Source organism: Elephantulus edwardii, unplaced genomic scaffold, assembly GCF_000299155.1.
Source record: "Elephantulus edwardii isolate Elephantulus edwardi_28Jun2011 unplaced genomic scaffold, EleEdw1.0 scaffold00109, whole genome shotgun sequence".
Taxonomy (NCBI): Eukaryota; Metazoa; Chordata; class Mammalia; order Macroscelidea; family Macroscelididae; genus Elephantulus; species Elephantulus edwardii.
Genome location: NW_006399859.1, coordinates 10,475,323 through 10,491,248, shown reverse-complemented (window position 1 = coordinate 10,491,248; position 15,926 = coordinate 10,475,323). Strand labels below are relative to the sequence as shown.

At 39.8% G+C, this 15,926-nt stretch overlaps 1 protein-coding gene across 1 annotated transcript in view; it reads right to left on the bottom strand.

The window, feature by feature from the left end:
* Positions 1–11,964, bottom strand: part of LOC102846276 (vitamin D 25-hydroxylase-like) — a 28,369-nt gene extending 16,405 nt beyond the window's left edge. Inside the window, exons 1-2 of the mRNA XM_006892050.1 lie at positions 11,957–11,964; positions 7,025–7,229 (exon numbers count right to left, since the gene is read on the bottom strand). Of these exons, the coding sequence (XP_006892112.1) occupies positions 7,025–7,054 (30 nt within the window). The 5' untranslated portion in view covers positions 7,055–7,229; positions 11,957–11,964. The remainder of the gene's footprint in view (positions 1–7,024; positions 7,230–11,956) is intronic.
* Positions 11,965–15,926: the final 3,962 nt, after the last annotated feature.

Sequence of the window (15,926 nt, the reverse complement as noted above, 5' to 3'; positions counted from 1 at the left end):
ATGGTGAAGCTTCATCTCATATGATTCAGACATATTTTCAGAAGGAGCCAGTCCTTTAAAAATGACATCAGGCTGGGAAAGGTAAAGGGTCAGTGGAAAAGAGGACAACTCTCAACAAGATGGATTGACACAGCGACTTCAGCAATTAACTTGAGCCTGGGAGATATCATGAGGATGGTACAGGACAGGGTATGGTTCTAATACGTTATTCATAGAGGATCTGTGAGAGAAGGTGAACTGGAAGGCATCAAACAACAGCGACAACAGAGAACCCAGCCTAAAACACTAGTCCTGTGGTGTAGTTATTCTCTATCATGAGCTTTACGACTAGAAAATTGTAGCTATGATTCAAAATAACTCTAAAATGCACCTTATTTTTCTCAGAACTATTCTGAGAAAATTCTGTAAATTCCTCTTTAAAATCAATAATGACTGATTGATTAATACCCTTTGTCTTTTTGACACGTTCTTTACTTTTAAAGCGATATGTTTGAATCAAACTACTAATCAAACATGATCAGGTCACCTTCTATTCCTAAATTGTGAAACCACAGTGAAAGAGAGAAAGCTTTTTATTAGACTTCATGTGCTGTCCAAGAGCTGGACAATCCATTGTCTAGCTTGCTGTAGATTGGTGTTCATTGTCCAGGTTTCACATCTGTATTTTTATATCCTCCTAATATTTGTGCTTATGTGAGTACATTTCTGAGCTAAGGTATTTGTGTAAGAAATTGTTTTTCTCATTGTTTTGAAGCATATTTTGTATTCTTATCTTTTTAAAATTTTTCAGTTCTTTGTTTCCTGACTGAACAGGCAACACAATTGCATTTCTCTATCATAAACAGTAATGCACTTACAAATATTTTTACATGTAATTACAACAATAAAGCAAAAACTAAGATTTCACATCTAAAATAAAAAATAATTCTGCCTTTTCCCATGCTTCAATCTTGTCCATTGAGAAAAGATATTTCATAAGCTTTTTAAAATACTCAAAAGTTAGAATTGTCCATGAAGAGTTCCTATCTTTATTTAAGGAGCTATATATGTTGCATTAGCAGTGCATTATGAATTATACTGCTAATTGAAAAGTTAGGTCAAATCTACCAGTTTCTCCATGGGAGAAAGATAGGTAGTCTGTTCCACAAAGATTTGTAGCTTTAGAAACTTGATTGAGTGTTGTAATAAGGCAGAAATGACTTATGAGGAATATGCTTTATTTTAAGTGCAGGAATAATTTAAGAGGCAGCTCATTTGGCTGTTACAGCAGCAAGGCTATTTTTCTTTACTTTCCTCAATCTGGGATACTTTTTCTTCTGTTGCTCCAAGTGAACAGTGGCCAACTGTTTTGGACCTTGGATGACTATTTCTTGCTTTTATGTCCCTAGATGCTGAATTTTGAATTGAGAGCTAGAACAACAGTAGACTAGTTGGCAGAGATGACCCATAAATCAGGCCCTCAGGTCCCTGAGCTAAGGAAACAAGCCTGACAATGCATTTGTTTATGCACTTAATATAAACACATTTATCCACTAAAGCATAAGCTCTTCCTTAGGAGAATAACAGGAAATCAAATGTTACTATGTTTGTAAAATCATAGCTTGAATTTGAGATAATTCTCTAAGTTATGGCCTTTTCAATTTTTCAAAGTTTATTAAGAGAATTTCTAATTTAAGAATTGTAATCCCTAAACCCATTTAAAGTCTGATGTATTCCATTACTGCAAGAACCAACCAACTCTTTCAATAACTAATAACTCTATGCTGAATATAAAGTGTTCCATGGTAAGTATTTTTCTCATCTCTTCATTTTTTTTTTCCCTCAAGGTTTCTTTCTGGCTTCAATTTTGTTCATATTTCTTACTTTTTTCCTCTTGGTTCATTGGTTATATAAAAACAGTATAAAGGATAAAATAACAAGAACTAGTCCAAATATGCAGGTTTTTTTTAACCCCACAACATAATAGGTAGATAAAACCCATATTAATCCTTCAGTCCACTCAGTCATATGTAGTTAATTTCTACTCTACATGGTTCTAGACTAGCTGTAATTTGTGAACTCTTAAGTCTCTACCCAAGAGACCTGGAAATACTGATTCTGTCTAGTGGTATCCATGACCAAAAGATCACAGTTCTTTCCATAAGTCCAAATAGTAGCACTATTTTTGTTTATATATTTTAGTAAAGCATTTTTATTGTCAATAAAAAAAATAAGAGCTATTAATACATTGCCACACACTCTTAAATTGACAACCCTGTGGTGTGTTTTTTTTATGTATTACCATCATTTGCAGCAATATATTTAAACAGACAAAATTAAATGTGGCCATGGATGCTGCTGTTGTTGTTGTTAGGTGCCATTAAGTCACGTATGACTCATTGTGACTCTATGAATAGCTGACCTGATTCTGCCCTAACCTGTGCTCTCTTCATCACCACTGACACACTAGAGCCCATTGCTGACATTTTGATGTCAACTCACCTCACTGGAGTCTTTCTCTACTTCACTGACTCTCCATCTTTCCATGCATGGTGTCCCTTTCCAAGGACTAGCCTTGCCTAGCTATATGTCCAAAGTATGAAAGATGAAGCTTTCCTGTCTTTGCCTCCAAGAAGCACTTGAATAAGTATTAATAATATCTTAAAAGTGAAAGACATGATGGGAATCAATGACACAAGTAATGTGAAGGTAAACTAAGTCAAAATTTAAAAAATAAAACACAACCAAGCCACATTTGGATAAAATCTCTAAACATGATTAAACTAATTTTCAGAGTTTCTGATATCATGCCTATTGATCTTGAGACAAGATACCTATAATCAGGAAATATGAAGACTATAACAAATTATAAACTCTTTAAACATGTAAGTGTGCTGTGGAGTTGACTACGACTGATAGCAACCCTATGAACAGCAGATATGAACCTTGCCCTATCTTGTACCAGCTTCATCACCTCTGAAATACTAGGCCCCGTGGTCACTTGAGGCCAACTTGTTGAGGGTCTTGCTCTCTTCTTCTGACTCTGCCTTTCCCAACATATTCTCTTTTTCCAAGGACTGGCAGGCCCTTTCTAGCAACATGCCCAAGGTATTTGAAACCAAGTTTCACAATTGAAACTTCTGAATAGTAATAAAAAAAGGTATGGATAAATAAAAAAGGATGAAACATCTGAGTAACAACTAATAAATTATTTAAAGGATATTAATTCCCCAGTTAAAATCATTGGCCTTGATAATACTATAGTCAGAAGAAAGTTGTGACAAAGTTAAGAGAGCTCAACAGATGATGACCAAGTTAGCAATTAAAAAAATCGTAAAATTATGACATGATAGTGTTTGCTGTCTAACAGGAAAAATCTTAAGAGGAAATGTAGTTAAGTACTGTAGAGTCAGAACTGACCCATAGCTGACTGGCTACAGGATTTCCAGAAGCAGTGAACTTCTTTCTCCCACAAAACACCTGGTAGATTCAAACCTTAAGCCTTCCTTCCATTTTCTGAGTCTGTAAATTTTTTATGGAGAGAGACTACCCTTGGTACATGATGGTGAATTTGAACTGATAACTTTTCAGTTAGCAGCAACATACAACACTGTATCACCAAGCATCCTCCATCTTCATTTAAATCATATCACATTAAATGAATCCTGTTAGCACCTTTCTCTTTATAATGCAGAAACATTATAATACAACCTCTTTTGTGGCTTTCAAAAAAAATCAAAGTTGGGAGGAGTTTATCACAGGTTACCAGGAAACAATACTTAAGTTATTTAGCCAAAGATATAAAGGTAAAAACCTAAGCTTTTCAAAACAGTGCGGTTGGTTTAAGACAAAAGGATTTATTTTGATGAGATTGCAGAACCTTTTCTTTTGAAGTGGATTATACAAAATTAACTTTTCAAAGTAACAAAAATTGTTATGTTTAACAGAGAAAAGTTCAATTATTTACTATATGCCATTAGTTGTAAAAAGTTCTAATAAATTAGCCCATCAAACTTCTAACTAGATAGATAAAAACTTTGATTATAGCAAATAAATTATCTTTTAAATAAAACCTTTGTAAACTTTGTCTTTTCTTGAATATCTTTTAGAATATAACATTTTATTTATTTTATTGTGGGGTTTTTTAAGAGTAAAACATTTTAAGTGACAATTAACACACTTGTGTACTGCACACTCAGAAGTGACCCATAGCTGACCCTCCTGTGGGTTTTTAGAGACAGTTAATCACATGGGAAGAGATTGCCCATCTTTTCCCATCAGAGCAGCTGGTAGGCCCTGTGCCAACCACATGCCTTTGGGATTACAGCACAACTTCTCACCACTAGGCCATCGGGCTCCCTATGAACATGCTATCAATTTAAAAAGAAAACTATGTAAATTTTAATATTAATAAGATACCTAACAGGGTTTTAAAATATTTTAGCTTATTTCTATTTCTAATATAAAATATTACAAATTTTATAATAAAAATACATTATATAATGTGGATAGAAAGTTATGCTCCCAAACCAAAGGTGGGCGATTTTAATCTGTGGCCCTCAGGCCTGATTTTAGTTTTGGTCAAACATTCTTCTAAGTGGTATAGCACTGGTTTGTCTATTTGCTCTACAGAGGTAACTCGTGGTTGCTGTGAAGCTGAACACTGTGACACTGATGTGTTAAATGCAATAATGGTTATCCATGGTGGACAGTGTTTGGTGGAATCCCCCGATTAAAACTAGCTTGGAAGGCAGGAGTGGCATCTACTTCCGAAAGAGCTTGCCTCCAGAAAATCTATGAACTTGGAGAAACGATGAAAATTATGTAAGTGTTCAGATCTTTTGTTCATAGGGTCCCTATGAGCCATCCAGACTCTATGTCACTTAACAACAACAACATATAATGTGGTGTTTGCTTTAATAGGACTTTATACAGACCTAGTGGCATTGTTTCTAACTTGTTGGGCTGTTGACCAAGAGATTGGCAGTTTGAACCCATGAGTGCTTGAAGAGAGAAAAATGTGCGATCTTTTCCATTGAGGTGGACTCCTTAGCAGCAGGCTGGGTTTCTCTAGCTTTTTGAGTCCCTGCATAACAGTTTGAAACCACCTAAGGGGTGTCTCAGAAGATAAGCCTGGAAATTTGCTTTCTAAAGGTCACAGTTTTGAAAACCTTATTAGAAACAGCAATTTGAAAGACCAGACAGGAAGCTAAGGAGGGAGTGATTTTATGTTAATAGTTAATGTGAGATTGGTTACACAACTCAAAAAATGTAACTGATGTCACTAAATGGTGCAACGAAACCTCCGGTGATGTGGTCTGCAGGGAGTTGCTCTCCTTACTGAGCAGCTACCAAGATGGCATCTCTATTTGTTCGAATTCACCAGCAGCTCTGTGGGAGAATGAAGGGCAATTTCCTCCTGTCTGGTTTACAGCTTCTGAAAACCCACTGGATGCTTCAGTATGAATCAGCTCCAACTGCGAAGAAGTGGGTGAGTCAAACAGTACATGTAGACATTTATGTTGATGTGCGTTTGGCTGTGTATATTCTCACTCATTGCGAACAAGTCGGAACCGACCACAGCTGGCCCTCCAGCGGGTTTGCAGAGATTAAATCTCAAAGGAGGAAACTGCCCATATTTCCCTCACCTTCACCAAGCAGCTGGTGGATTCAAACCGCCTGTCTTTCCAACTCCTTAACCACTTAGGCCCGCAGGACTCTGGTGTAGCAACAAATACTACTATATTTAAAAGAAAAATGGAACTCTGTATAACAGTAGGTATACTCCACATACGAGGGAGCTCCAGCGGGCTCACCTGTAGAGACCTGAGCTTCTGGCAGTAAGGCCACGCCTGTGCCGTGGTTCGAATTCACCAGCAGCTCAGCGGGAGAAAGATGGACAATCTCCAGTGAGATTTAGTCTCTGAAAATCCGCTGGAGGGTCAGCTGTGAGTTGGTTCCTAGCAATAGCTTAGACTCTGCACACATGGTGTCACCAAGCCAGGCATCCCAGCTAGGTTATCCCAGGATAACAGTAACAAATGGACTAATTATGGCTTTGGCAAAGATGTTATGAAGGAGTTTCTAGAAGTGTTCTATTCACTTAATCATAATCGTACCTTCTACTAAAGCTGCTTTATATACATTTTTTCGTTCTCTCAGTTAATGGTTCTGCCATCCTTCAAGTTGTTGGGACTAAACGCATCAAAGTCCATTCCCCTCACCCCTCCCAAAGCTCACATCCATTCATGTTGTCTCTACACCTGGAATATAAACAGAATCTGCAGATTTCTTACCACTTCCTAAATTACCCCAATGCGATCACATCAGCTGTCTTTACTGATAATATTTTTGTTTTTTTTTACAAGTGTCTCAACTCTTGCTTTTCAGCCTTAATGCGTTTTCTCTTGCTTTGGCATGTTCGCTCCTTACCTATTCCTGTAGGATGTTCTTAGGCTGTCTCAATGGTATTAACCACATTATACTGGTGGCCTAGTGGTAAGTGCAATTCTAAAGTGAACCAGTTTGAATCCACCAGCGGTTCTGTGGGAGGATTGACAGTCTCCAGTCAGTTATAAGTTACTTTACTCAATTTTGTGCTAGTGGCAGCTCTACAAGAACAATAAATGGCCAGTAGGGGCTGCCAGCAGCTGCCTGCTCCTGCTTGCCGCAGGGGTGGGTCACTATTGGCTGTGGTGGCCTGGCCATGCCCACACTACACATGCGCAGAAGCAGGCGTTTCGACTCTTCCAGGGCGTGGAAATCCGCTTGAATTGCCACTGGGTGTAAGGCTGAGCGTGGGGTGCTTAGGAGGGCTGATCTGGGCATTGTGCCCCCAAGACTCTTAGGCGCTCAATCAGGAAGTTTCCTAGGAGTTGGAAGCGACTCAGAGAACACCAAATAAATACTGCCCTTGAAGCAGCGTTCCTTCAAAGTCTAGTAGGTGCCGGATAAGAATTTCCACCATCTTGAACCCAGGGAGGAAGACCCAGGCATGAGGTGCACATGGTAGCCCTCCCTGCCCGGGGACCCATCTGGGTTGTACCTCTCCATACACTTGGCTCTGCTTTCTCATGTAGACATGGGGGAGTTCGGCGGCCAAGGAGTAGATATTGCCGATAAATGGCAGCCCCACAGGCCCCGGGGGAAATCCTTTTGGCCGCCTCTGCTTCAATAGCTGGCGAACCACTAGAGTGAAGAGAAGCACGAAGAGCACGCCACCAAGCGCTGCTATGCACGTTTCAGCTTCGCTGGGGCCCCACATCTCCGGGCTCGGGGTGTGAGACCTCAACCCAAAACCCTTAGGACTGGGACAGTGCAGCCTGTCTGTGCGCCCATTGGCTGGACACCCTATGGTCCCGCCTTAGCTCGGTGTACATTGGCTGGCTCAGGCACTCTGGCTTCTCAGGAAGTTTATACTTCTCTCTCTGCCAGGCTCAGAGTCCATGTAGTGAGAGAGGAATTGACTGTTGTGATCTGGTGACCAAAGCCTGATAGGACACCAGGCCTAGAGGGCCTTTTTGCGAATGTTGACTCCTGGGCCTTTAAACATATCTTCATGCCTTCCGCTCTCTAGGCCATGCAAATTCAGCTTCTATGGAAACCCGACTTTTCTTAGCATGTCACCTTTTTCAATTAAAAAGTAGATTATCTAGCAGAATCTAATAATTTTTAGCATTTCCATTACAGAATTAAACTCATCAATTTAAATAGCAAAGATAATCACATTATTAGTCTTACTCTATTTTTTCTTGTATGATATCTTTTTGTGCTGTCTTCTAAGAACTGTGCAAATTAAGCAATAATTTTTCAATTAACTCAAAATACTTTTCACCCTGTTTTCTAACTAACTCAGTGCTCTCGAGTCAGAACTGACTTCACTGACCCTGCAGTGGGGTTTCTGCGGCTGTAAATCACACGAGAAGAGATTGTACTTCTTTTTCCCACAAAAGCCATTGGTGAGTTTGAACCATTGGGTTAGCAGCATAACTCCCAATGAAATAGGTCACCAAAGTTCTCATCCTTTTTAAATTTCCCCAAACTGAGGAGAACTCCTCTGTATTACTAAAGGTTTATTATATGCTGTCGAGTCAAGACTGACCCATAGCTGAAGGTGTTCGGAGGTTGTAAATCGCTCTGAAGATTGCCCATCTTTCTCCTGCTGAACAACTAGTGGGTTCGAAACGATTGTGTTTGGGTTGGCAGTGCAACTCTTAACTCACTAGGTCATCTTCCTGTCCATACTCTCTGACTCAGCTATTTCAAATAATGTAACTAATTCGCTATTTTATTTATTTTTTTTTATTTCCCATTCTGATCCTATTTTCTATAGGGCAATTCTTTGCAACACAGCCCTTACAAAACCTGGAATTCTGTTAACAGTTCTCTAATTGTGAATCTATTGTCTTACAAGTTCTAAGGTCTTCATTTTATTTAGGCTCACTCATACAACAACAGTTTAGTGAAAGCCTGCCATTGTCCTAACTAGATCTAGATCTAGATTTATATATATAACCAGATATGTAGTTGAGAAACCAAGTCTCTCTTATCCTAGAGCTTACATTCTTATGAGAAAAAAGGCAGTAAACACAAGTGAAATAATTTTAAACAATCAGATCAGAACTGACTCATATTGGTTTCCCGAGGCTCTACCTCCTCCAGGAGGAAGCTGCTCGGATGTCCCTGGTTGATTCCACCTGGAAAGTGTGCGTAGCCTTTGAATTAGCATCCCATCTCTATGAGGGCTATGCCACCAGGGCTCCAGATGGTCAAAGGTAAATGAAAATAAAAATGTGTTGTCGAGAATTACTGAAGGATGGAAAATACTTACTTCAGCAAGTGAGGAGATTAAAAGGAAGTCTGTTAGTTGCAGTACCACATTAACATAAACTTAATGGTAATAAGCAATACAAATTTATTATTTTACAGTTATGGAAGTAAGACGTGCAAATTGGAAGTAAGACTGGGCAAAATTCAAGGGATTGGCAGGGCTGTGTACCTTTGGAATGCTGTAGCGGAGAATTTATTTCTTTGCTTTTCCTTGGTTCCTTGATGTGGGGTCCCACTCCTTTATGTTCAAAGGCAGCAACATTTGATCAAGTTCTTCTCATGCTACCTCCTTTTTGGTTCTCTTTCTTCTGTCTCCCATTTTCACTTACAAGGACCTTTGTGATTGCATTCAGCCCACCTGGATAATCCAGGATGCTCTCCCTATCTGAGAGTCAGCTGATTGGCAACCTTAATTCCATCTGCAATCTTGAATTCCCCTTTACCAAGTTTTTTTGTTTATTTTTTATGGTGTGTACCCTAGAATTGGATCCAACTGGCCACAGAAGGAGATTTCCCCTCCTTCTCCAGTGGGGCATCTGGTGCACCTTCAGGATTGCAGTGCAGCTTCTTGCCACTAGGCCATCATAGCTTCGAGTCCCGTTTTGCAAATAATATAATGTAACCACAGGCTCTACAGCTAGAGTGCCCCTGTGGCCACATTGTTATACAGTGTTGGGTTCAGGAGTGTCCTTTCCCATCATTTATTTTAAAAAACAATCACTTTCCTTCCAAAAATACCTTCCAATTCACTTAAATTAAGGAGAGCACCTTTGGCTTTCTTCCTCTGGTAGCATCAACAAAGGCAGGCTCTTCAGAATTATGGACCCGGCTTTGGCCCCTGTCTAACTGACAGTGCTGATGGGACTCTGCCCTTCTTCAACACGTGGAAGATCTCAAGCAGGTGGTGGCAACAAAGAAAAGTCTTTCGAAACAGAGGGCCTTCCTTGGAATCATTTCTCATGCTCTCTCAGTGCTTGGCAAAGAGACACTGTGTTTGTCCTTTCTGTATTTGGCCATGAAGTGACAGAAAACAATATTGTTTTCATGGATTTTATAGTACAGAAATGTTTGGAGGGACAGGAAGTGAAGAGTTTCACTGTTGCATGGCTAGGGTCTGCTCTTGAAAATGTGGGTGGAATGGATGCCTAGAGAAATATGAGTGTCCTGGAAACGATACGGGTGTCTCTATGTTCAAAAGGGGAATGGTTTTACCACTTCACAGTGCTGCTGCGTTGCAACAAGAGCTACTTTTCTAGATCCTTGAAAACTGCTCCTCCGGGACTCAGCCTGAGTGACGCAAGAGTGTCCTGTAGGCTCCTTGCCTGTTCTCGGGCAGCTGACTCCACGGGCTGGGCCCTGGCTGCTTGCCTCCCAGTGCTTCCCCAGCACAGAGTGATGCAGCCAGCAAAAATGTTCCTCTTTTGTGCATTTCATTACCTGAGGTTGTGATATGCATCATCAGAATGTAAAGGAATGAGTCCAAGAGTGCTAACCAGAACTGCAGTGGTGGCTGAGGCAAAAAGGAATGATCATTAATACTGATACTGTCTTCATGTTAAATGCTGATATTTTATTCATCATAGAACATTTGCATTAAATTTTATTTTAAATGGGGCATTAGAATATCATTTATGGTGACTACTAAGCTTTGTAGGGTCCTCTCAAATTTTGCGCCAGCATTGAATACTTCTCTCGCCTTACCATGGTCACGACCCTGGATAATAGCCAATCCAAAGAATGGTTTAGATTGCAAAGTGGAATGCAGGAACTGGGTTTCTGTACTTGGATTTTTATAGTGCTCCCAGAGCCAGGCACAAACACCTGAGTAGTAGAGAACTGATGATTCTGGGAGGGATTTGAGAAACTTTTGAAGGTCTCCCTGTGAATACTAAAATGCTTCTATCCCTCATCCCCCCTTGTCTAAGGTTTAGCCTTTACAAATAAATTTGTGAGGTAAGAATTCTCCCAGAGAGGCTGAGCTGGAAAATACAAGCCCTGCTGGCAGGAAAGCAAAGTGATAGGGAGCTCCTAACGTTGTACTTATATATGATTGAGTTGGTTCCAATTCATCAGACATTTTCTTAGAGAGCAAGACAGAAAGAAGGCTTGATAACACTGATTGGTTGAAGGTGATGGCTTGGTGATAATGAAGGAGGTTGTATGAGGATATTGAAAAGCAATGAAGAGAAGGAAAAAGGAGGGCCTATTAAAGAAATTTCTCCCATTTCACCATTTCCCCTAAAATTAGATCAATTTAGAGGAATAAGAATTCTCCCAGAAATTATTCTTGTCTTTTCAGGGCAGCTGCGCCAACCAGCTCTCTGCCACTGCCTTATCCCCAGCCCAAATAGGATCTTTGTTATCCCTCACATCTTTTTCTTATAATGAAATAGACTAGAAAGATAAAACTACATGAGCTCTTAGGAGCCATATTGTTAATTAATCCACAAACAAATGTGAACACTGTGAATCAGAGAAGGTTTAATGCCAACATCATACAAGACAGACAAAAGAACCAGAATTAGAGGCTCTGAACTTAGCAAGCGTCCCTTCAATTATTAACCACCAAATTACTGAATACTTACTAGACTAAGTGTTCGGGATGTTATGGTAGGTATTATGGACTGAATTGTGTCCTCCAAAAATTCACAGACTGAGTATCTGTGAATGTGAGTGTTGTCTTAAAAATAGGCTCTTTGAGAATACAGTCAGTTAACTTAGAGTAAGATAGGTCTTAATCTAGTGTAAGTAATGGCGTGTAAGAAAGGCTGAGAGACACAGAGTCCTGCCCAGAGGGAAGACGGCCATATGAGGATGGATACAGAGCTATAAGCCAAGAGATACCTTGTATTTTTGAGTTGTCCCTCTTTTGGAAGAGACAGAATAACCTGGTATTGTTGTTCTTGTTGGTATGTGCCATCGAGTCACCTGCAACTCATAACAACTGTATGTACAACAGCCCTTAACCCTGCCCTATCCTGTGCCAGTTTCACTGTCTCTGACACACGTACCCTGAATACCCTAGTCACTGAATCAATCCATCTCATTGAGGGTCTTCCTCTCCTGTGCTGTTCCTCCAGCTTCCCAAGCATGACGTCCCTCTCCGAGGACTGATCCCTCCTTGCAACATGTCCAAACTATGTCAGACAAAGCTTCCAAATCCTTGCCTCCAAGGAGCAGCCTGCCTTCATCCTCTCCAGGACAAACCTGTTCATTTTCTTAGCATCCCTGGTATATTCAATACTCTTCTCCAATATCACAGCTCAAAGGCATAAATTCTTCTTCTATCATCCCTAGTCATTGTTCAGCTTCAAAGACCATGATATGTATCAGGCACACCTTAGTCTCCAGACTGACATCGTTGCTCTTCAGCACTTTAGAGTGGTCTCTAACAGCAGACTTTCCCATCGCAATATGTCTATTAATTTCCTGGATGACAGTGCCAAGAGTGTTGACTGTGAAGCCAAGCAAACTAAAACTGTGAACAATCTCAGTCTCTTCACCATACATCATGATGCTGCCATCAGCCCACTGCTGAGAATCTTCGTTTTCTTGATTTCCCCCCACCCTATAATACCAGATTTCAATCAGTATTCTCAATATAAAAATTTTAAGGCATCAATTCTTTCTTGGTCTTCTTATTCATTGTCCAACTTTCACAAGCATATAAAGCAATTGAGAATACCATGGCTTGGGTCAGACACATGGTAGTCTTTAAAGCAAGATCCTTGCTCTTTAGCACTTTAAGAGGACTTTGATTGCAGATTTTTTTTACCTAATACAAAATGGTTTTTGACTTCTTGACTGCTGGTTGTGTGGGAGTTGTTTGGGATCCAAGTCTAATTAGATTCTTGACAAATAGCGTTCTGCTAACACGAAGGCTGGATCGAATCCAATAGCAATTCCTCAAGAGAAAGAAGGGAAATCTCCTCCCATGCAATTTGCAACCTTGGAAGTGCAGTGAAGAGTCAGCTCTCAGTCAGCTCTTCACTCCATCGTAGCTTGGGCTTGAGCTTTCCCCAGAGACAAGCGCCGTTGTTTTCACTCTAACATGTAGGCTAACAGGCTTTTCATTTTCTTTCCACTTTTTCAGTATAGACTCTTTGATGGAATACAGTTGGCTTTCTTCTTTAAAAAGGATAATCTCTGTACAGTTTGAAGCATTCCATTTAATTAAATCTTCAAGTAATCCCAAAAAAGTCCTGCCAAGGTGGAGAAAAGGCCAGTCTCAAAAAGAGAATGTCTTGCTCTTGCATGGATTGATCCAAAAGCAGTATTTTAACTTAAATTCTGAAATATAGTTTTTCAGTAACTTATTATTGAGGAAATTAAAACTTTGAAGATGTAAATTTTCGCTACATGATACATTGCTTAACTTCAGAATTTAATAATAAGCTCTTGGCTATGAATATAGTAATAGCCTAGGAATTACATATGAATTTAAAATCAAACTAAAACCACTCATTTTATCTCTGTCAGGCTTTATATTTGTGTGGGTGTATTCTGGAGACAGTAGTATTATATTTCCAAAGAGAATAATAATTTGTTTAAAATAAATGTAGTTGATATTCTCCAGTTCAAAATAAATTTTGCAAACTGGCCATCATTGACAAAATAAAAGCTATGAAAAATGGCCAAATGTCAAACGACAAATAAGATAGTAATGGATTTGATACTTTTAACATAAAATGAGCTCTTACATTGATATAAGAAAACTTCTGAAATTTTAAAAAATTAATGGGCATTGGTGAATATCTAATTCATTAAAGAGTAATTATACTGGGCTATTAATTTAAAATAATGAAAACCCCCAATGTTATTTTTAATAATAAATTTAAAGAGCAAAATAAACACCTTTGTCGTCCATAGCAGTTTTATTCAGCACAGCCACCAACTAGATAAAGTGCAGATGTTCATAATTGGACAATCATAAATGACTGTGGTATGCTGATGTAACAAAATATTGAATAAATTAACAAAAACCTAAATTAGTTCCTGTGGAGCTAATTTGACTCATGGTGACCCCATGGTCTGTGTTTTCAAAAGTAGATGGCCAGGGCTTGCTTCTGAAGTACCCCTGGGTAGACACAAAGCACCAGACTTTCAGTTAGCAGTGACCTTTTTGTTCCCCCCAGGGATGTAGCAGTGAAAGGAAAAGCAAAATTAACCTATTGGCACAAGAACATGCAATGTGGTGAATTACTTTACATGATCCATCTAGCCATATTTCTGTGATTCCCACACAATGATTGGGTGAGATATGTAAACAAGGTACATAGTATTCTTCTGAGAGGCAGCTGTGTCTGTATTTACATCTATGTATCCACATAGACCATTAGAGTATGTATTTAAAAAATGCCCATCTGCTCACCCGTGCCAGCACTTCCACTGTCTCTTGGGGCACTGGCTGGAGGTGAGTATGTGAATAGCATGTATTTTTACGTGTACTGTATCTAGGTATGTGTACAAGTGTGTGTAAAAATATATACCTTGTGTATAAGCAGACCCTCCCCCTTTTTTTCTTTATTCTATATAAGTGCTTCTTTAGTCTTTGTTGGCGCTTAAGTGTTCCTTGCTTTCAGCAAACTAGGTCATATCATCGTCATAACACACGTTGCTGATGAGTTTTCCTCCAATACTAATGACTCTCATTCCAAGGTTTCCTCTAAAACTAGATTGAATTTGTGGCAGTTCCCTGTCAATGTATTGGTCAAATAATTTTTGAGTAATCATCAGCATGATTTTACTTCCATGTGATAGTAATGATATCGTTCAATTATTTCCACATTCTGTTAGATCACCTTTTTTAACCCATTTTTTAAATTTTATATTGGTTTATAAACAAAGTTCATATAGTTTGTATACATTGTTTTTCACACCAGATCATTCCTCTTTTCCTTTACCTGTCCCTCCCTCCACCCATCAAATTGTTAATTAAGCCCCAAATATGGATCTCTTTCAGTATGATGATTAGTTAGCTTTCTTCCAAATTTCCTGACATAAATTCTTTGATCTGCTGTATACAGGCTCAGCTGAGGAGAGACAACCCCTTGGAAAATGGGGTCCTTCTCCTGAGCACATGCTGGTCATAAATTCTCTTTTGTTGAGTATGGGGCTGAGAGAAGAAAAAGGTGGGAGTTTGGCATGTGAAAACTGTGGCTTTTATCTTTTCCCCCCTAAATACTTATTTTCCAACTTTACTCATCTGCTTAGAGGCATGTACCCCACCTGCCGCTGCCACAGGCTGGAATGGCAGTGGGCAGTGCTGGGCCTGTGAGAAGGAATCTACATGTGTGAGTGTGTGAGCACTTGGCCAGGAAGGTTGTGAGCCTCTCTTGGCCCTAGACCACAAAGGGGTCAAGAACCAGAAAGTATGATATAGAATGGGACCCTGGTGTGAGCTCTGAAGGGAAAAGAGAAACAGAAGAGCAAAAACCCAGTGGCAGAGAGGGGGAGCTGGGAACAGGAGGAACATGGCCGGTGCCCAAGGCTGCCCTTTGGACTGTCGTTGTCCTGTAAACAAGCTAGTTTAAGTTCTCATTAGACAGAAGTAAAAAGACTGCAGTATGGAGGCCGTGCCGAGGAGTTGCCGGAGTACATCTATCTAGTCACCATGGCCAACAAGAAGAAAGAAAAGTTTCATGTTGACGTGTGTGCGCACGCACGCGTGTGTTGTCTTCATAACCTAAAGCTGGGAGGAACCCAAAAAAGTCACATTGTGAGCCCTTGTATGTATCAATTTGAAAGTTGGCTCTGGGCCTCCACACAGAATAATTCAATTCTAGTAAAGGTTGAGAAAAATTTTGTTCCATTTGCATTTAGTTTTTCTGTGCTTTAAATGACTTAAAATCGTTTCCTTCCTGGTTTCAGAGCCGGGTCTGAGACCCAATGCTGCCTGCACCCTCTGAGGCTGAGTTCTGCCACACCCAGGCAGCCAGCAGTGAACCAAGACAAGGCCTCAGATGCCGGGCACAAGCAGCGCCAGGAGGCTCGCAGGAGACTCCTGGCAGCTAAACGGGCCGCAACATCATTTTTACAAAACAAAATGAATGAACCTCAGACGCCTGCTGATTGAAAGAATTATCATAAGGAGTGCATACTGTATGACTCCATTTACT